The sequence below is a fragment of the Pan paniscus genome, chromosome 10 (genome assembly GCF_029289425.2).
Source record: "Pan paniscus chromosome 10, NHGRI_mPanPan1-v2.0_pri, whole genome shotgun sequence".
Classification (NCBI taxonomy): domain Eukaryota; kingdom Metazoa; phylum Chordata; class Mammalia; order Primates; family Hominidae; genus Pan; species Pan paniscus.
This window is the reverse complement of record NC_073259.2, coordinates 44587429-44609794: the sequence shown is the minus strand read 5'-3', so window position 1 is coordinate 44609794 and position 22366 is coordinate 44587429. Positions and strand designations below refer to the sequence as shown.

At 46.6% G+C, this 22366-nt stretch overlaps 1 protein-coding gene, 1 non-coding gene and 1 pseudogene across 6 annotated transcripts in view; 2 read left to right on the top strand and 1 right to left on the bottom strand.

The window, feature by feature from the left end:
- Nucleotides 1-1712: 1712 nt before the first annotated feature.
- Nucleotides 1713-22366, bottom strand: part of FAM186B (family with sequence similarity 186 member B) — a 38884-nt gene continuing 18230 nt past the window's right edge. Inside the window, exons 6-8 of one of the 5 annotated variants that reach the window (XR_008620413.2) lie at nt 12463-12632; nt 7021-7152; nt 1713-6662 (exon numbers count right to left, since the gene is read on the bottom strand). Coding sequence is in view for 4 of the 5 variants with exons in the window: in XM_003825842.4 (XP_003825890.2) it covers nt 11637-11784; nt 12463-12632 (318 nt within the window). In the remaining variant the exon portion in view is untranslated. Of the gene's footprint in view, nt 11785-12462; nt 12633-22366 lie in introns of all 5 variants that reach the window. The other 4 variants (XM_003825842.4, XM_008951174.5, XM_014347181.4 and 1 more) reach the window with 4 other exon arrangements.
- On the top strand, nt 13109-22071 carry LOC103782858 (Parkinson disease protein 7 homolog; annotated as a pseudogene).
- LOC112436725 (U6 spliceosomal RNA) lies at nt 17127-17236 on the top strand. Its single transcript, XR_003025431.1, has one exon. It is a non-coding gene; the product is annotated as a U6 spliceosomal RNA (small nuclear RNA).

Here is a 22366-nt window from a genome sequence, read left to right as displayed (position 1 = left end):
GCAAATTCAATAAGAAAATGGGATGGTTAATGGAAAGATAAACGTCTCTTAAACATGAAAAAATACTCAACCTCACAAGACAATTGAAACTACATTTGGCATAATTTTTCACCCACTGATTGGCAAAAAATCTAGATGTTGGACACTTAGCCTTGGCGTGGTTGTAGGGTAATAAGCACTCTCGTGTTGCTGTTAGAACTGTAATTCATTAAGACTTGTCAGAATTACAAATGCATAGAATTTCTGATCCAATGTACTTTCACATATGCAAAATAAATTACATATAAAATTATCAGCCAGGTGTGGTGGCTCACACCTGTAATCCTAGCACTTAGGGAGGCCAAGGTGGTAGGACTGCTTAAGCCCAGGAGTTCAAGACCAGCCTGGGCAAAGTGGCGAGACCTCGTCTCTACAAAAAAATGAAAATTAAAAAATTAGCTGGGTGCAGTAGTCCCAGCCACTTGGGAGGGTGAGGTGGGAGGATCTCTTGAGCCCAGGAGTTCAAGGCAGCAGTGAGCTATGATCATACCACTGCACTCCAGCATGGGACAAAGTGAGACCGCCTCTCTTAAAAAGAAAAAAAAAGAAAACAGTTATCAGCTGGAGCATTGTTCATATTAGCAAGTTTAGCAAAAACCAACTCACACATCTCTCACTAGAGGACTGATTAAATAAATCATTGCACATGCATACAATGGAATATCGTACAGCCAGGCTGAAGAGCTGTCACAAAAATCTTTATAGGCCATGATTGGACTTTATCCTGAGAAGAATGAAGAGCCATTAATGAATTTTTAAGCAGAAGTGTGGAATTAGACCAGCATTTTAGATATCTCTGGCTTAGTATGGAGCATAGATTGAAAGAGTAAAACAGAAGCCAGGGAGATTAGTTGGTGGCCCAATTTAGGGTAGTCACTGAGGGGAAGACAGAAAAGATGTAGATGATGACAGGGCTTGGTGAGAGATTGCATGAATGGGTGCAGGAGCTCAGGCACCTATGATGCCCAGTTCAGGCTTTGGCAGTGGATGAGGCTGGCAGATACGCATTGAGACCAGAGGCACAAGTGGAGCTGCAGGGTTGGGGATGAGAAGGAAAGGTGATGAGTTTCATTTGCATTGATTGAGTTGGAGGTGCCAGTGGGCAGCCAGTTGGGATGTGCAGTTGAGCGTTTGCATATACAGCTCTATGACTCAGAGGAGAGATTGGAATTGGGGATGGATTTGGGAATCTTCATCATACAGCTGATGTTTGAGGCAATAGGGCAATCTGAAGTCATCTTGGGATGTCCTGTGGCATGAGAGGAGAGTCCAGGCACTGGAGCAGCCCCTAGGGAACACAGGCAGAAGAGAATGAAAATCCGCGGGAGCTGGAGGAGTGTGGGGAACGTGGGTGGGAAACCAAGAAGAGCATCATATCACGGACCTCAAGGAAGAATGTGCTCGGGTTTTACTGGTGTCTGTCTCTCCCTTGATTTAAAATCCTCCACATAAACTGGGTTTTATTTTTCTTTGTTTTCTCCCCATCTGTCTTATCCCACCTTCAATCGGCATGAGGTTTTGTGCATAATAACTATGTCTGTGGACAAGCAAAGGCATGAGTGAGTGACTACGGTTGTAGCTGGTTCTTTACATGACTGTTGTGCACACCTCCACACCTGCTCCTCTCCTTGCTCTCCCTGTCTCCATTCTTCTTTAAATTCTCCACGTTGTCATCAGTGGCTCTCCACTGCCTACAGAGGAGCATCCTCTGGTTGGTCTTCAAGCCCATCCACATCCAGCCCCAGCTGGGCTTATCTCCTACAACACGTGGTGTGGAACTACACCCAGGCTGGCCGCTTGCTGCCACATGAACATGCTCTGTGCTTACAGTGTCCTTTTCCCTTGGATTTCCTGCCTTCCACCCCCTGCAATAGTTCCACCCATCCTTCCACATTTCATGGAGATCCCACTAGTCCCAAAGGCCTCCCCAGACCTTCACTGCCGTATGTCTTCCCCGTTCTCTGTTGCACTTTGTCTTGCATTCCCACACTAGCTCCCTACCAGTTACTACTCTTTCTCTACACTGGCGTGTGAGGGGAGTCTGTCCCTATGTCACCATTCCCCCATGACTTGCCTCCCCACCTTTTCAAGTCTCTACTCAAGCGTCACCCTGCGAGGCTTGCCATGACCCCTCTGTTTTCATCGCCAACTCCAGCACTTGGCACAGTACAATTGCTGAAGGAGTGGTGGGTAGATTGTGAGTCCTCGGGAGTTCAGGACAATACTTGAATTTATTTCTGTAACTGTGCCAGTGCTTTGCATCCAGTCAGCACCCTGTGTTTGCAGTAGGCTCCTGGGAAATGAGTTTTACTCACTTCCATGCCCCTGCTGCCTAATACAGATCATGGCACCACAGTAGGTGCTCAATAAATGTTTAAGGAATCAATAAATGAAAAATTACACATTTAATTGCCCTCAGGAGCCTCCAGAGAGGCCACTGGTTGTGCAAACTCACTGGTTTGTGTGTGCTTCCTGCCAGTGCTGACAGGCTGCCTTATGGGCCGGTGACAAGCTGTGTCCTGTAAACCTGGCTGTGCTGAGGGACGGTGACATGCAGCTCACAGAAGGCACTAGGGCTGTCATGGTGGCCAAGCATTTAATACAACGATTGTGGCGCTCCAGGCAGAAACAGCCCGGAAGAAGCCTCAGAGGCAGCCAAGGAGGGATGGGAGCATTTACTCCTTAGGGAAAGCTTGACTTGGTTTCTACTGTGTGCATGGCCCTCCGAAGGTCCGGGTAGAGGGGAAGCTACAGCTGTGAGAGCAACTGGGCATCCATCTTAAAGAGTTTCAGGTCTAGTGGGGTTGAGGACAGGCTCACCGATAATCCCAGAACAAAGGCAAGATGGACCAATGCTGGAAGAGATCCACGCACAAAGGCAGGAGAGCCCGTCCCCAGGAGAAGGGGAGGCTTAGGGAGGATTAGTGGAAGCTTCGTGGTGGAAGGGCCATCTGAGCTCATTGACTAAGCATTTTTTTTTTTTTTTTTTTTTGAGACAGAGTCTCACTCTTGTCTCTCCGGCTGGAGTGCAATGATCTCGGCTCACTTGAATCTCCGCTTCCCAAGTTCAAGCGATTCTCCTGCCTCAGCCTCCCGAGAAGCTGGGATTACAGGTGCCTGCCACCATGCCTGACTAAGTTTTGTATTTTTTAGTAGAGACAGGGTTTCACCATGTTGGCCAGGCTGGTCTCAAACTCAACCTCAGGTGATCCACCCACCGCGGCCTCCCAAAGTGCTGGGATTACAGGCGTGAGCCACCACGTCCGGCCTTCATGACTAGGCTTTCTGAATGGGGTGGGAATTGAAACAGCTTCCAGCTGGTCTCCCTGCGCCCTGCTCCCAGTCTTTGCTCATGGTTGCAGCCAGACGATGCTCTTGAATTGAAGGGCAGATGATGTCACTTCTCTGCTTAGAATTCTGCAAGGGCTCCCATTGCATTCCGGGTGAACAGAGGTCCTTACTTACGGTGGCCTACAAGGCCTTGTGTGATCGGCCTCCCAGTGGCCTCTGCAACGTGGCTCCTCCCACTCTCCCACTCACCCACACCAGGTACCCCGGGCACCTTGCTGCCCCCTGAGTGTGCCAGGCAGGCTCTCACCTCAGCCTGCTCTCCCTGCCTGGCATGCCCTTCCTGCAGCTCACCTCCTCACCTGCTTCAAGTCTTCACTGAAACGTCCTGCCATGCCCTCTCTGCTTTAAATGGTAACACCCATTCCCCTGCACTCTGCTGCCTTATCCCTCTTGAAATTTGTGTTTCTCCATGGAACCTTTTACGTTCTGACATAACTGTGCATTTTACTAACTTATTTTTGTTTCTTGTCTTTTCCCCCCATAGAATGTAAGCTTTGTGAAAGCAGTTTTTTGTTTGTTTGTTTGTTTTTTGAGATGGAGTCTCGCTCAGCCGCCCAGGCTGGAGTGCAGTGGCACGATCATGGCTCACACAACCTCCGCCTCCCAGGTTCATGCCATTCTCCTGCCTCAGCCTCCCGAGTAGCTGGGACTACAGGCGCCCGCCACCACGCCCGGCTAATTTTTTGTATTTTTAGTGGAGATGGGGTTTCACCATGTTAGCCAGGGTGGTCTCGATTTCCTGACCTTATGATGTGCCCGCCTCGGCCTCCGAAAGTGCTGGGATTACAGGTGTGAGCCACTGCACCTGGCCATGAAAGCACTTTTTAAAAATCTGTTTTACTCACTACAGTATCCCTAACACCTAGAACACTGCCTCATGTTAGGTGCCTAATAGGTACTTGTTGAATGAATGAATGAGTAAATGAATCAATGGGGCCATGCTGCATGCTTGAGGAAGTCCATGGGAAGGGCCTCCTGGCAGAGCTCCTAAAAACTGCTGCCCAAAGGGTCATTTGCAGGGATAGATCTGTGCCATACAGAGCAGAGGACCTGCTGGGGGTAGGCGATCAAGCGAGGAGGAAGGGTCCCCAGTCCAAGGGAGAGCAGACTCCACCACCATGAGTCCTCTGCAGGATCCCCGTGTCCCAGCGTGGGTCAGGAATGCCTTCTCCCTCTGCTGCACTTGCTGTCCACGCTCCACCCGCACCTTCCCAGGAACTCACCAGCTCCCCTCCTGTCACTCTTCCCGCAGTTCCCTCCTTTCTAATTCTTGAATTCCCGGCCCCTCTCCAGGCCAGCTGAGGCCCTTAGACAAGCACTTTGCTGCCTCCTTGTGGCTTCTGCAGGAAAGGCTCCTCTCTTCCAGAGAGTGAGGACACGGGGCGCCTAAGAGACAGCCTGGGGGTGATGAGAGAGGAAACCGAATCTTCTTGACCAGTGGCAGCCTGAATCATTGGCAGCTGCCCGCTCACAGCACTGCTGCCTGTGGCAGTGAACATCTCTGTGGCAGCGCCCTGACTGGTGCACTAGCTGGACTCAGGCTTTGGTTGTTCCAGGCTGCTCAGCTCCTGGGAAAGAATGTGAGGCAGCAGTCAGACCCCAGGGCCTGCCTCAAGGGTCACTGAGGTCAGTGACTAGTGTATCCAGCCTCCACCTGCTCAGCTTCCTCCCAGCTCAGAGGCAATAAATAGTGTTTGAGGGGTGATGAAGCCACCAGCCAGCGCAGGGCCTCCCAGGGTGTGCAGAGAGCAGGGGCAGGGTGTGACACAAGAGCCAGGGCCAGGATATGTAGAACTGGAGCATGGGAGGCCACTCAGCCTCCTAATTGGCTAATTGGCTGGGATGTTACCTGCTTAAGCTAATTGCCCCCAAATGGAGGAATATTCTAGAAGGCTCCTGGGTTATCTAGTGGACCCATAACTTACAAGACTGCCTGAGAAGACTGCTTTATTTTTTACTTTACTGGGTAACTTTTTCTTTCTGGCTGCTTTCAAGTTCTCTCATCTTTGGTTTCAGGTTTGACTATGATATGCTGAGGTATGTTTTCCTTTGTATTTATCTTGCTTCAGTTCTCTGAGCTCCTTGGATCTGTGGCTTCTTGTCTTTAATTTTGGAAATTCTCAGTGATTATCTCTTCAAGTAGCTTGTTAAATATTTCTTCTCCCTTTTTCTGGGACTTTGATCACGTGTGTGTGAAACCATTTGGTATTGTCCCACACATCTTGGGTGTTTGGTTTGGGGGTTGCTGATTTGTTTCTTTGTTTTTACTCTCTCTGTGTTATAGTTGGCTAATTTCTATTGATCTTGCCTCAATTCACATATTTTTTTGCCTTGCTTTTGTCTAGTTGGCTGATAAACCTGCCAAAGGATTTCTATATCTCTGATGTTAAGATTTTCTTTTCTTTTCTTTTTTTTTTTTTTTTTTTTTTTTGAGACAGAGTCTCACTCTGTCACCAGGCTGGAGTGCAGTGGCACAATCTCAACTTACTGCAACCTCCACCTCCTGGGTTCAAGCAATTTTCCTGCCTCAGCCCCCCAAGTAGCTGGGACTACAGGCACACGCCACCATGGCCAGCTAATTTTTGTGTTTTTAGTAGAGACGGGGTTTCACCGTGTTGGCCAGGATTGTCTCGATCTCTTGACCTCATGATCTGCCCACCTTGGCCTCCCAAAGTAGTGCTAGGATTACAGGCGTGAGCCACTGCACCCAGCAAGATTTTCATTTCTGGCATCTTCAAGTTTCCATTTCTTTTGTACAATTCCCTCTCTCTACTCAAATTCCACGTCTGTTCCTGCATGTTGCCCACCTGTTAGAGGCAGATCCTATAACATGTTAGATGTAGCTACCTTCAAATTCCTGCCTTCAAAGTCCTCACTTGATAGTTAACAGCATCCCAGCCATACACATCTTCTCTTCTTGAGAAGGTGACTCCTCTGATCATAGAGTCATGCTCATCTGTTTTCTGACTTTTCAGACCATGCATGGCTTTCCCCTCCCTGGCTCTATGCCTGGGTTGTTTTTGAAGGGGTTTTCTCCTTTCCACTGTATGCCTCTGCAGTTAGTCAAGGCCAGAGTAGACCCTTCTCCCATGTCATCTTCCACATTTGTTTTGGTTCCTCATCTGAGGCTGTGGGCCATGCAAGCAGAGCTATGGCCAGTCCCCGAATATGGCTTGAAGCAATGCTCAAAAAAATACTCCTTCCCATGCCTTGTCTTCCCTGAATATTTTGGGGGTAGAAGCAATACATTGACCAGAAATGTCCACTTTGCTCTGAAAAAAAATTAGGCTCCTGTATAGTATCAGTGAACCTCATCACTAGAAAAACACCAGACACACACACACACACACACACACACTTACACATATATACACATGCATACACATACATGTATACACACATACACATTTATACACACACATACACATACACACACATACACACATGTGCACATACATACATAAATACATCCACAGCTACATAAATACATACATATATACACAAACGTCTACATACACACACATATATACACAAAGATACACACACACATATATTTGTCTTCCAACCCTCTTGGCTTCACAGCTTGGCCCGTGCAGGCTTTCTTTGCCTTTAAGAAGATGAAATTGTTACCAAAGCAGGAGAAGAATGTCAGACACTCTGCGTGCTTGCCAGAGAGCTCGCTAGAGGACGTGCAGAAGGTCAAAGTCCTCCATCACCAGAGCAAGTTCAGCCACCAGGCCCCTTAAGCACAGTGCCAAGAGCCTGTGAAAACATGAAACCTTTGAAAATATGGGTGCCAAAATATAAAAACAAAGAATGTATGAATAGTATGAAATCTTTATAAAACATAATATTGTCAGTTTCATTCACTGTCAAATTTAATATTCAAAATAGTCTCACTACATTTATAAAACTTGTTCAATTTCTTCTCTGTGCATTCTGATTGCTGAGATGTCACTCACAGCTAAGTACACATTAAATAACTTACTCATAGCCAGTTAATTTCTGAAGCAAGGTTATAAAAATGCTTTCTAATTATTTAGAGCGATACATTTAGTGTGAGGGCATTTTAAGATGTTAAGTATCATTGGGGTGAAGCCTCCAGAAAAGAAAGAGCCTGGGACCCGAGAGGCTGGAAACAGCCCAGGGCCGGCACAGCTGTGCTGTGCATGTGTCCTGCATCATGATGCCAACTCCCCTTCCTCCCACACTAGGCATCCTCGCGATATCTTAAGCTGCGACTCAGAAAACAAATCCTACTCCTGGCATCATCCACAGAACCAGCTGTTCACACCCCACATCCTCCTCAGCTTTCCGGAGTCTCAGCCTTAGGCTGGAAGCAAGGATGGGCGCCATTCCTGAGGAAGAGAACCGCTGGACATGGGTTCTCTGAGGATGGGGTAATTTCCTATTTGTATGCCTGTTCCCTAGGCCAAGGGTGCTGGTGAGTGGAGAAGGACAGGGTGGGGGAGACTGAGCGGGGACCAGGCAAGTAGCTGTGTGTCAAGAGGAGGGTGTGTAGGTGCTCGTGAGCTGATTGAACTAACCGAATTAGTGTCTTAACTGAACTGACAGATGCTTGCCAGAGACAGCCTCCTTAGCCCACACCGTCTATATTTGAACCTCATGTCTCCATGTCTTCCACCTTTGTCCTCAGAGACACGCTCACCTTTGCCTCCCACCTTATGACACCTGGCTCTGGTCTGTATTTGGTATCTCCTTTTGTTCTCACCTTCTGAGCTTTCATGCAGATCACTGGCATGTCAGTGACATATCTGTCCATATTTTGATTAAACGAAGAGTTACACCTACTAAGTGCCAGGTGCCAATCACAGCTATCTCGGCATGTTTGCTCCCAAAGGACACAGACAACACTCAGAGGGTTCTAAAACTGAGTTGAGGAGGTGTGGGTTTCAGCAATGAGACAGAATTTTAAAATAAACCAACCTCTATTTTATTAAAATGTAGAGTTTGGGGACTGCAGGAGGGAAACAGTGTTTCTCAAAGTTCTAGGAGTACTCAGCAACACCCAGAGGGTTTCTTTAAAAGCACCAGCTGGGAACCTGCATTTTGACCAAGTTCTCTGTGGGTTTCCGTCCCTCGGAAGGTTGAGAATCACTGGCTAAGGGATGCAGTGGAGACTGGGGCTGTCTTGATCCTTCTGGCTTATTTGGGTTCCAGGGAGTGACTCGCTTGACTTTTTTTGAACAAGCTAAGCGGATTCATTTGTAGGTTCCTGGCATTCCTTCCTTTGGTTCGCTGAGGCACTGCAAGAGTTAGTAGAGTTACAGGTGGGGGAGTAACTGAGACAAGGCCCAGGCCATGTGAGTGCCATCCCACACCTGAGCACTTCCCAGAGCCAAGTCCAGAGCTGAGCCCAGACTCAGCCTGGACACAGAACTGCTCAACACAACGTCCTCCCAAGTCCCAGGGGCTCTGCTTCTCTTCCTGCGAATCTGCCTTTTGTCTGACCTCACAAAAGACTTCCTCTTCCCTCCCCTCATTCTTTGCTCCTTCCCACCCATCCGTGTTTCCTCAGCCCTAGCCCCATCTAGTCTCTTTCCCAGAGGCCGCATTGTAAGCCCTCCTGTCGTCTCCAGCATGTTAGATGCCTGTTTGAGTCTGTTCATGTGCATCTCGGTGTACACGTGTACCAGCATGGTTTTTTGTTTCGTTTTGTTTTGTTTTTTAAGATGGAGTCTCGCTGTGTCCCCAGGCTGGAGTGCAGTGGCGCAATCTTGGCTCACTGCAAGCTCTGCCTCCTGCGTTCACGCCACTCTCCTGCCTCAGCCTCCTGAGTAGCTGGGACTACAGGCGCCCGCCACCATGCCCGGCTAATTTTTTGTATTTTTAGTAGAGATGGGGTTTCACCATGTTAGCCAGGATGGTCTCAATCTCCTGACCTCGTGATCTGCCCACCTTGGCCTCTCAAAGTGCTGGGATTACAGGCGTGAGCCACTATTCCCGGCCTGTACCAGCGTGTTTTTAGCTGTGCAGGAACAGACCCTGAGCAAGGGGAGGGCATAGCACTCAGAGTCAAGGCTAAGATTGTCCAGCTACAGAAAGCATTTGGGGTCTGCAGACACACACAGCTCTCCCACCTGTCAGACAGAGAACCCAGGGGACATGCTTGTAAGACAAAGCTGAAAAAAATCTCAGAGAAGGGGGGCTGCTGGGTTTTGAGGGATGCAATCTTCTAGCATCTCAAACCATGGAGGGAAGATGAGCAGCCCTCCCTCACATGCCGAGAGGACGCCCCAGTGGGCTCGGAGATGAACAGGCTGTCAGTGCTAGGCAGACCAGGAGAATGGGACATGAGGTCAGGCCTAGTTATGAACCCAGATGGGGCTGTGCGCCAGACAGCATGGCCAGGGGAGCCGGTGAGGTCGGCAGGACCACAAAGAGGTGAGTGAGCCAGCACCACGCAGCAGGTGGATGTGAGGATCCATGGTGGGCCAGGAGCAGGTGGCCCGAGAAAAGGTGCACTTCAGGGAGTGGAGCAATGTCCAGGAGGGCACGCCCAAAGGAGGCAGCACGGCCACCACCCTGAGGTAGCAGCAGCCTGGGCAGGGACAGAGAACTTTTGTTAGAGACCAGCAGATCCTCATGCCAAAATAGCGGACCCCAAGACAATGCAGGGAGCCCCCACACTGAGACATCAGGAGCAGCCTGACACGCAGGGAGGTGGTGGCAGCCTGGGATGTGGGTAAAGAAGACAGCACAGCAGGCTCTGCCTCTGCACCTGGTGGTGAGATCAACGCAGTAAACAGGTACAGGGTTGAAAGCAGGAAGAAAATTGTCTTCATCTAAGTTCCCTTAGAAAGGGGAAGCTGTCTTTGCTGGGAACAATATTTTGATAAGTGCCTTAAGCCTGAAACTGGGATCCCAGTGGAGGCCTGGGTGTGGGTGGAACAGCTCTGCTTGAGACATGAAGGAATTTTAGAATTGTGCATGTTTTACCAGAGAGGCGGGGAAAGAGGGAAGAAAGGAGGCTGCTACTTGGTGCTGTTCAACATGAATCCCGTTTCTCACTATCCCTCTATATTTTCAGAAAGTTACTGACGTCATGAGTGTATGGGCTCAAGTGGGGTGCATACCCCTGATATTTATGTGCACATATCTCCGTGTGTGGAAAGAACAAAGGGGCTGGCCCGAGACTCAGAAGCTGGGCAGATCCCAGGCAGGGAAGGGATGTGGAGAGGAGAGACCCCACGATGGGGAGGTCTTTGGGTAAGTTTAACCAAATCTCTCCAGGCCAGGCCCCAGTTGACCACTGGGTTACAGTGTTCTCCCACAGTGTTGTTTTGGTTATTCTCCATTCTGTTTGCTGTATCTAAATCAACAACCAACAGCAACACACATGCACATCCCCCTTGGAAACCCTCCAGGAATTGGAAACCAGGTTTCTGCACTGGGTGGGCTGGAATGATGGGACTCTCAGCTGGAATGCTGGCCTATTTCAGAGCGCAGGTGCGGCCAGGGACTCGCCCTCTTTGATGCTGCTATGCCTCCCTGTCTCACTGAGGTCTCCAGTTGGAGGATGGGGGAAGCACCAGCATCTTCTGGCTGTTGGCTCTGGTTAGGTCTAGACTGGAGGCATCAGGACCCTCTCCCCATTGGGGATCTGTAACTGACACAGGGCCAGGGTCACAGGAGGCAGATGGGATTGCTCATGTAGAGAGGGTCCTTAAAAGAGCCTTGAGCCTCCAGTAGTGACATCTACAAGCCCAGAGAGGCAAAGGAGAGCTAAGACTTCTAACCAGAAAAGCCTCTTGTTGGCCCCTGGAGTCCCACCTCTGTCCCCTCAGCTGCTCTTTCTAGGGACCGTTCTTGAAGATAGTAAGGAAAGGAAGTGACAGGCTCAGGTTTCTCAGGCAGTCCAAGGGCTCCCTCATCTCTCCCTTCCTACACCTGGCTCCCCTGAGAACCACCCCCAAGGCTAGCGTGAGATGGGGCTCTTCAGAATTTATGTGCAGCCCAGGAGGCCAGTGTGAAGGAAAAGCCCCCTGGTGGCCTCTGAGACACTAAGGAAACCCTTCACCAGAACCGAAGTGCTGTTGGCATGGGGACCCCGCTTACAGCTGCCGAGCAAAGGAACCAGGTTAGCCTCTTTCTATCTAGTGTGGGATAGCAAATGAGGTCATTGTTAAAGCCTGGAGAGAGATTTATTGGGGAGAATCCACATTGACCATCAGCCTCGCACCTTACTGGGCCTTCAGGAAGTTCAGGCTTTTGTGGCAGGAGGACTACACGTCCAGTGTCAACAGCCGGGGAATATCTGGGTGTCCCCTCAGCTGGTCCCAGGGAAGGCTGGCAGGGGTCTTTTTTTCTATTGCGTAACTGGAGGAGGCCACCTCGGTCTTCCAGACAGCCTCCATCTGCTTCCCCTGTTGGCTGGGAGTGGGGAGTTTGGAGAATGTGAAAAGCAACAGAGAGAGACTGAGATGCAAGAGACTCTCCAGAGCCATCAGGCCCAAGTGAGCTTTGTCTCCTTCCCTTCTCAAATCGAGTGTGTCACTGCCCTCCTCGTCTCCCCTCCAACACTGAGTCTGAATCTCACTTCCTTGGGGCTCCTCTGGCCGAGGAGCTGCTGGAAGAGGTTCCCAGGGCAGCCCCTGTCCTTCAAGGAACAGGCCCTGGGGCAGAAGCCCTGATCTAGGCCATGCAAGGGTAGGTGTGGACCAGGGTCCTTTTAGCGCCCCAGAGGTTCACGGTGTCTCCAGAGCCTGCAGGTCACATGGTGGGGAGGTTCAGGCTTGTTTATAGGACAGACCAACGGCCGATGCCAAATCGATGCTCAGGGTAGAAAGGTTATAAGTTCTCAGGTGTGGGTCCTCAGAGTCTTTCCGTCGCATAGTTTGAAATGCGACACACACTATGACATACACCCCACCTGTGGGTCAGTGGCCAGCACTGGGGAGGGCAGCTGAGAAGACAGGCACTTTGCAACTCGTAGGGTGATATTGGCCTGTTGGTGCCCTCACTTCACTGCCCACCTCCCCAGGCTGGTCACCCCTGCTCCCTGCCTCTTCACCCATACAGCTGCTGCCCCCTCAGCTTCCCAGAACCTACCGGGCCATCTGCAGGGGCACACATTCCCGGTGCCTAGACAGAAAGGGCTGCTTGTAGGTGGGGCCACTGGGGCGAATGTGCCGGGGTGAGGCTGCAGGCAACTTGCATTTCTTTGGCTTTGGCGAGGTGACCTCAGGGATGTTCAGGTGAACGTTCCACTCCAGCTGGAGCTAGAGGAACCAGCAGAGAGGCATCAGGGAAACAGGAAGTTATCTCCTCTCTAGGTCGTGAGGAGGCTTTGTCTGTTTGTTGGTGCCCCTGCTGGACTCAGGGCTGAGTGGAGAGGGTAAGGCCCAGGGAATCCCTTCAATTAGAAACCCTGGGACCACAAGGTATCAGACCTTTGCTGGAAACTCCTTGAACTCTTTTTTGCTGTGTTAGTTCCTGTTTTCTCCTTTGTTGTGAGGAAGCTGGATAATGGGCAAAACAGCAAGGAAGAAAATGAAACCAGAGCAGCTGGAACCCATGAGAGCAGCTCCAGGCAGGGTTCATGGCAGGGGGCCAGGTTGTGCCTGGACTGCACTGGGTATCTTTTCGTCCAGCCCCAGCCCTGGCACTAGGTGAGGAGCTGGGGGAACCTTCACAGCCACTCAAAGAATTGTCATATCCCTTTCATTCTCAATCCCCAAACAAACAGCAAGTCAAGATGCCTCTAGGAGATTATCTGGACTGGTATAAGGTGATATGAAACCTCCATGGCCAAGGCTCTTCTAGCTGCCTGATGCCAGCCCTCACACCAATGCCTCAGCATGCTGCCTCCCCTAGACTCAGGCCACTGCCACTCAAGACTCGGGGGCAGGTGGTACCTCCTGACCCAACCCTAGGGCAGGTCCCAGCAGGCTCTGACTCACAACTTTGGGCTCCTCCAATCCCTCCAAGCTGCCCCTAGGGACCACGTCGGCACTTGCTGCTTTTCTGCTCCTGGCAGCCTGAGCCTCAGGTCTCGAGCTGAAGGCTGCTCATCCCAAAGCCAGTGTTGCAAATGAAGGAGTCTGGCAGGGAAAGATCCCATACTCATGGGTGGTGCAGAGAGCTATTCCTGCCATATGAAAGATGGATATGGATATAAACTCAATACTTGTATAATGGGGACAAAATTATTAATCGTCCCAAAGGGTATGAATTCTAATTTGCTGGGTTCCTGTTTTACATCTGTTATAGAGAATCTAGAAACGGGCAAAACATCAGTGAAAAAAAAAAGACAAGTTAAATCTATATCTATATATCTATAATAAAGAGTCAAGGCTGGGCGCGGTGGCTCATGCCTGTAATCCCAGCACTTTAGGAAGCCAAGTCAGGCAGATCATGAGGTCAAGAGATTGAGACCATCCTGGCCAACATGGTGAAACCCCGTCTCTACTAAAAATACAAAAATTAGCTGGGTGTGGTGGCGTGCGTCTGTAGTCCCAGCTACTCGGGAGGCTGAGACAGGAAAATTGCTTGAACGCAGGAGGCAGAAGTTGCAGTGAGCCGAGATCGCACCACTGCACTCCAGCCTGGCAATAGCGAGACTCTGTCTCCAAAAAAAAAAAAAAAGTCAAAAGAGGAGAATATAGGAGTCTTTTATTCCATTATTCCCAAGTTTCAGCTGTTATCTCTTTGGCCTTTTTTTTTAATTGTATACTATTTTGCATTTATTTTAAATGTCAGAAGTTTCAAGGATTCCAATATAAGTTTTTCTTTTTTTAGTAATTCAGTATATAGACAATTAGTGGTATACACATGGATCCATTATCCCTCAGTGGTGTATGGCCCATAGATTAGTAATCATTTATCTAAACAAAGAGAAAAGGAAGTTTGGGTGTCAAAGACAGTGTTTTGGAGTTTAAAGAGGTTTTCTGGATATGAGAGAATGGCAGAGGAGAGGAAAAAATAAGAAAATCTCATGATTGTAATCTCATGAATTATAAGTTGGACCCACTTTAGTGATTATGAGTGACCCAATTAAAGATTGGGGTTACTTTTTTATTATTTTTGGCAGGTGAGTGAGCATTATATCTCTGAATGGGATATAATGGATACAATGGCATAACCAGATCACATAACATCTTGGGATTTATTTGGGTTGTACTTGATGTATGAATGTTAAAACCAGGTCTATACATTTTGGATGGTTACTTTACTGAATTCTGCCAAGGTAAAGTGGGGTGGTGGGGAGGGGGTGAAAGAGTAAGGTTTCTGCTAGTGTTAGTTTTCAGAGGGAAAACATGAGGTCTCAGTAAGGACATGGAAAAGATGAGGATAGGCTCCACGTGTAGAGATTAAGAGAGTGAGTGATACCTTCTCATTCTGTTGGCCTAAACCCATATGGTTCCTAACCCATAGGGCATGGTCCCCTGAGGGGCAATGGATTTTTTGCCAAGAGCCCAAGAATGTAACTACATACTTAAAATTGTACAAAAGTTGAATAAATAAAAAGTAAAACTACTAGTATATAGGAATTCTTGGAACTTTTAACATTTAAAATGAATCTTAATAGTATAGGATTTTTTTTGAGGAGATAAACTAGTGATAATGGAATAACAAGGACTAGTTTACTATTCTCCTGTAAACAACTAGTAGGCCAAACAGAATAGATGAAAAAATGATGTATACTCATTCAGACAACAGGCAGTGCAGGTCAATGATCCCCAAAAGGAATGAAACAAATGAGACAATATCCAGGCCCCAGCACAGGGCAGGCAACCCAAACAGAAGCCAGCAGCCTTGCTGAGATGAGGAGACAGCATCTGGGTATCGGGGAAGCCAAGGTGACTAGAATTTGAAAACCAGAGTACCAGAGAGGAGGAAGCCACATGGCAAGGAATCTCCAAAGCTCTGCAGAGGGGTCCCGTTAAGTCTCTGTGCAGGCCTGGGAGGAAACCACCAAGGCTGGGGGAAGAATCACTGGGCAAGAACAGGCAGAACCATCCTCAGAGCTCATATATCCCTGGGAAGAGTTTGTGTTTACATCTGTAAAATACCGAAAGAAAAAACTGCCCACCTAGAATTCTACATCCAGCAAAAACATCTTTCAAAACTGAAAGCTGAATAAACCTTTTCAGACACCAAAGCTGAGAGGATTCATCACCAGCAGATAAGCAGTGTGAGAAATGTTAAAGGAATCCTTCAGGCAGAAGGAAAATGATACCCAAAATACATTTGGATCTACACAAAAGAGTAAGGAGCACTGGAAATGTTAAGTGTGGGGGTAAATAGATTATTCTTTTCCCTTTGCTTAAGGGAAAAGTAATGACAATGTACAGTTGTCCCTTGCTATCCGTGGGGTATTGGCTCCAGGACTCCTCACAGGCACCAAAATTTGTGGATGCTCACATGCTTATATAAAATGGTGCAGTGTTTGCATATCACCCACCCACATCCTCCTGTATATATTAAATGGTCTCTAGATTACTTATAATACCTAATATAATATAAACACTATCTAAGTAGTTGTTATACTGTTTAGGGAATAACAAGAAAAAAAAGTCTGTTCGTGTTCAGCACAGACACAACCATCTATTTTTTTCTCCAAATATTTTTGATCTGTGGTTGATTGAATCCACAGATGCAGAACCCATAGATACAGAGGGCCAACTGCATTAGGGGATTTATAAGTTACATAGAGGCAAAATGTATGACAACAGTAGGACAAAGGCCAGGAGGGAAGAAATAGATGTATACTATTGTAAGGTTCTTACACATGAAATAATATTATTTGAAAGTAGACTATGATAAGTTAAAGATTTATATTGTAAACCCTAGAGTGCAGTGGCTCACGCCTGTAATCCCAGCACTTTGGGAGGCCGAGGTGGGCAGATCACACGATCAGGAGTTCGAGACCAGCCTGACCAACATGGTGAAACCCAGTCTCTACTAAAAATATAAAAATTAGCTGGGCGTGGTGGTGTGCACCTATAATCTCAGCTACTCAGGTGGCTGAGGCAGGAGAATCTCTTGAACCTGGGAGATGGAGGTTGCAGTGAGCCGAGATCATGCCACTGCACTCTAGCCTGGGCAACAGAGTGAGACTCTGTCTCAAAAAATAATAATAATAAAAATAAAATAACAAAACAGGCTGGGCATGGTGGCTCAAGCCTGTAATCCCAGCACCTTGGGAGGCTGAGGCGGGTGGATCACATGAGGCCAGGAGTTCGAGACCAGCCTGGCCAACATGGCAAAACCCTGTCTCTACTAAAAATACAAAAAAAATTAGCCGGACATGGTGGCGGGCGCCTGTAATCCCAGCTACTCAGGAGGCTGAGGCATGAGAATTGCTTGAATCCAGGAGGCGGAGGTTATGGTAAGCTGAGATCGCACCACCACACTCCAGCTTGGGAGAGAGAGAAAGAGAGACTCTCTCAAAAAATAAAAAAAAAAAAATAACAAAACAAAGAGGTATGGCTAATATGTAATATGTCAGGAGTGGAGATAAGATGAATTTACTTGAAAAGCTCAGTTACTCCACAAGAAGGCAGGAAAAGAGGGAAAAAAAACAAAGAACAGATTAGACAAATAGAAATGAAGAGCAAATTATATATTTAAACCCAACTGCGTTGATAATCACATCAAATATAAATAGCCTAAAACCACCAAATAAAAGGCAGAGATTGACAGATTGCATAAAAAAGCAAGACCCAACTATAAGATATCAATTAAAAACCCAATTTAAATATAGAGACACAGTGCTCACTTTGGTAGCACATATACTAAAATTGGAATAATACAGAGAAGACTACTAGCATGGCCTCTGTGCAAGGATGACACACAAATTCATGAAGTTTTCCAGTAAATAATATATAGACACAGAGGTTAACAGTGAAAGAGTGGAAGAAGGTATACCATGCAAATAGTAAAAAATATTTAAAAAGCTGCAGTGACTATATCAATATTGATGTACACTGAAGAGCAAGGAATATAATTAGAAACAAACGGCCGGGTGTGGGTGGCTCATGCCTGTAATCCCAGCGCTTTGGGAGGCCCAGGTGGGCGGATCCCCTGAGGTTGAGAATTGGAGACCAGCCTGGCCAATATGGCGAACCCCATCTCTACTAAAAATACAAAAATTAGCCAGGTGTGGTGGCAGGCATCTGTAATCCCAGCTACTCGGGAGGCTGAGGCACAAGAATCACTTGAACCTGAGAGGTGGAGTTTGCAGTGAGCCAACCAAGATGGTGCCACTGCATTGCCTGGGTGACAGAGCAAGACTCCATCTCAAAAAAAAAAAAAAAGAGAAAAAGAAAAGAAAGAGGGCCATTTCATAAGGATAAAAGTCCAAATTTTGGGCCAGGTAAGGTGATTCATGCTGTAATCCCAATACTTTGGGAGGTCAAGGTGGCAGGATCGCTTGAGGGCAAGATTTGGAGACCAGCCTGGACAACATAGTGAAACTTCATCTCTATAAAAATAAATAGTAAAGGTCAAATTTTCAAGAGTACATAAGCAATCTTAAATGTGTATGCACCTAATTACAGAGCTTCAGAGTATTTGAATAATAAACCTATAAAACTGAAATAAATAGACATAACTGGAGATATACAGCATGCTCATGAATTGAAAGAATAAATATTATTAAGATGCCATTTCTCAGTGCTGGGTAGGTAGGGAATTGGTAGGTTGGAGTTTGTGGTGGGTACTTGGGCCAAAACTAGAAAGACACTCAGAGTAAAAAGGGGTTCACAATGACATCCAGGACATTCAACCCCCAAGGCAGCAGCCAATGATATATATCTGTGGAGAATGTCATGCAGAAAATGAAGTAAAATCCAGGGATCCAATCAGATGCAGAGAATGTGTATACAGAATAATATTCAAGAAAAGGACTGAAAGATTGGTGGGTTTTGATGCTCAGTGAAACCTGGGAATTCAGAGGAATGTCTTCACTTACACCTGAATTTCCCTCTTAATGTTTCTCATTGTTGTATAGCTTTCGGTTTTGCATATAGTAGTTCCCCCTTATCCTTGGGGGATACATTTCAAGAACCCCAGTGGACGCCTGAAACCTCAGTACCAAACCCTTTATACACTGTTTTTCCTGTATATACTTAACTATGATAAAGTTTAATTTTTAAATTAGGCAGAGTAAGAGATTAATAACAATAACAAAATAGAACAATGTTAACAATATACTATAATAAAAGTTACATGAATGTGGTTGGTCTCTTGCTCTCAAAATATCTTACACAGGCCGGGTGTGGTGGCTCACGCCTGTAATCCCAACATTTTGGGAGGCCAAGGTGGGTGGATCACCAGAGGTCAGGAGTTTGAGACCAGCCTGGCCAACATGGTGAAACCCCATCTCTACTAAAAATACAAAAATTAGCTGGGCATGGTGGCACATGCCTGTAATCCCAGATACTTGGGAGGCTGAGGCAAGAGAATCGCCTGAACCTGGGAGGTGGAGGTTGCAGTGAGCCAAGACAGCACAACTGCACTCCAGCCTGGGCAACAGAGCAAGACTCTGTCTCAAAAAAAAAAAAAAAAAGGAATGCCGCAGACTGAAAGATAATATCCACGAAATACAGATCTGGTATAGAACTTGCATCCAGAATATGGGATGAATTTTTACAACCCAATAATACGCTTTGCCAAAGGAGATAAATGGATGACAAATAAGCACATGAAAATATGCTCACATTATTGTTAGGAAAATTCACATTGTATAAATTAAAGTCTTAGTATAAAATAGTTCTACAATAGCATGAAAACATATAACCTGAGTTTTAAATTATTATTTTGAGTTTTTGGCTAAAGGAGCAGAGGAAATGGAGACGGTCATCCTGTAGATGTCATGAGGCAAGCTGGGATTAAGGTCACCATTGCAGGTCTGGCTGGAAAAGACCTAGTACAGCGTAGCCTTGATGTTTTCATTTGTCCTGATGCCAGTCTTGAAGATGCAAAAAAAGAGGGACCATATGACATAGTAGTTCTACCAGGAGGTAATCTGGGTGCACAGAATTTACCTGAGTCTGCTTCTGTGAAGGAGATACTAAAGGAGCAGGAAAACCAGAAGGGCCTTATAGCCACCATCTGTGCGGGTCCTACTGTTCTGATGGCTCATGAGATCAGTTTTGGAAGTAAAGTTACAACACTCCCGCTTGCCAAGGACAAAATGATGAATGGAAGCCATTACACCTACTCTGAGAATCGTGTGGAAAAGGACGGCCTGAAATTCTTACAAGCCCAGGGCCTAGGACCAGCTTTGAGTTTGTGATTACAATTGTTGAAGCCCTGAGCAGCAAGGAGATGGCAGCTCAAGTGAAGGCTCCACTTGTTCTTAAAGACTAGAGCAGCAAGTGGCTGGGCGCGGTGGTTCACGCCTGTAATCCCAGCATTTTGGGAGGCTGAGGCAGGCGGATCACGAGGTCAGGAGATGGAGACCATCCTGGCTAACACAGTGAAAACCCGTCTCCACTAAAAAATACAACAAAATTAGCCGGGCGTGGCGGTGGGTGCCCATAGTCCCAGCTACTCGGGAGGCTGAGGCAGAAAATGGCGTGAACCCGGGAGGCGGAGCTTGCAGTGAGCCGAGATGGCGCCACTGCACTCCAGCCTGGGCGACAGAGCGAGACTCCGTCTCAAAAAAATAAATAAATTAAAATAAGACTAGAGCAGCGAAATGTGACGATCACTTAGAGAAACAGGCCATTAGGAATTCATTCTCACTGTGTTCGCTCTAGACAAAACAATGGTAGATTAATGTGTTCAGAAGCCACCGTCATTACTGCTTTTGCCGAAGTATAGTTGTGAAGTCACAACTACACAGAGATTTCTCAACCTACAATGTGTGTCTGTACGTTTCTTTTTTTAAATAAGCCTTGTTTGCAGAATAAACAAGGCATTTAGCAAACTAAAAATAATAAAATAGGCAGAGCAGGAGTTCAAGACCAGCCTCGGCAATATAGTGAGACCGCCCGTCTCAAAAAAAAAAAAAAAAAAAAAAAAGGCAGGGGCAAAGGACCTCAACTGACATTTATCCAAAAAAGACATAGGTACTCTGGGTCACTCTGCCTATGGGACAGCCCTGCTCTGTCTGTGGAGCAGCCATTCTGTTGCACACTGTTGCTCTAATAAACTTGATGTCTTTAAAAAAAAAAAAAGACATAAAAATGGCCAACAAGTATATGAAAAGGTGCTCAGCATCATTAATCATCAGGGAAATGCAAATCAAAACCACAATGAGCTATCACCTCACACTGCTAGAAGAACTATTATCAAAAAGACAGGCGATAACAAGGTCATGGCAAGGGTGTGAAGAAAAGAGAACCCTGTGCACTATTCATAGGAAGGTAGATTAGTACAGCCATTGTGGAAAACAGTATGGAGGCTCCTAAAAAAATTAAAAATGAAATTACTATGACCCAGGGATTCTCTTCTGGGTATATACCCAAAGGAACAGAATCGCCACCTTGAAAAGTTATCTGGACTCCCATGTCCATTGCAGTATTACTCACAGTAGCCAAGATATGGAAACAACCGAGGTGCCCATCAGTGGACCAATGAAAGAAACTCTGGTATATACAGTCGTGCACTGCATAACAACATTTCAGTAAATGATGGACCACATATATGACCATGGTCTCATAAGATTATAATACCATATCTTTACTGTACTTTTTCTATGTTTAGATACACAAATATTCACCATTGTGTTCTGACTGCCTAGAGTATTCAGAATAGTCACATGCTGCACAGATTTGCAGCCTAGCAGCAATAGGTTACACCATATAGTCTAGGTGTGTAGCAGGCTATCCCATCTAGGTTTGTGGAGTATACCCTGTAATGTTCACACAACAAAAAATTGCCTAACAACACATTTCCCATAACAACCCCATCATTAAGTGATGCATAACTGTATATACAGTGGAATATTATTCAGCCTTAAAAAAGGAGATCCTGCCACTTGCCACAATATGGTTGGCCCCGGAGGACATTATGCTAAGTGAAATATGCCATGCATAGATGGAAAAATATTGTATGATCTCACTTATATGTGAAATATAAAAAAAACAAAAGGCCAAATTGAGGAGACAGAAAATAAAACAGTGGTTACCAGAATTGGGGTGGGGGTGGGAGGAAATGGAGTGACATAGACCAAAGGATACACAGTAGCAAATACATAGGACTAAGAAACTGAAAGCTCTATGTGTTGGATTACAGTTAATAGTGTATTGTGTTCAGGATTTTTGCCAAATGAGTAGATTACTACTGCCCTTGCCAGAGGAGAGAGAAAAATGGCAACTATGTGAGATGATGGATATGTTAATTTGTTTTACTATGGTAACCATTTTACTATATATGTATCTTATAATGTCATGTTATAAACCTTAAATATATACAATAAAACATTTTAAATAAATAATAAATAATAAAAACTGTGGCCGGGTGTGGTGGCTCATGCCTGTAATCCCAGCACTTTGGGAAGCCAAGGCAGGTGGATCACTTGAGGTCAGGTGTTCAAGACCAGCCTGGCCAACATGGTGAAACCCCGTCTCTACTAAAAATGCAAAAATTATCCAGGTGTGGTGGTGGGTACCTATAATCCCAGCTACTCGGGAGACTGAGGCAGGAGAATAGCTTGAACCTGGGAGGCAGAGGTTGCAGTGAGCCAAGATTGTGCCACCGCACTCCAGCCTGGGCAAAAGAGCAAGACTCTGTCTCAAAGCAAACACATTTTGAGGGATTATGAGGGAAAATGGATTCTAAGCTAGACTTCCACATCCAAGCAAACAGTCAATTAAGAGTGAGGATAGATATTAAGTAAAGACATTTTCAGACAACCAGGGTCTCAGTGACTTAGCCTCCCATGCAACCGTTGTCAGAAAGTGAGTGGAGGAGGGACTCTACTAAAACAAGGCAGTGAACAAAGGAAGAAGAGACCTGGAATCTAGAAAGCCAAGGAGCTGATTCAGGGAGAAGCAAAGCA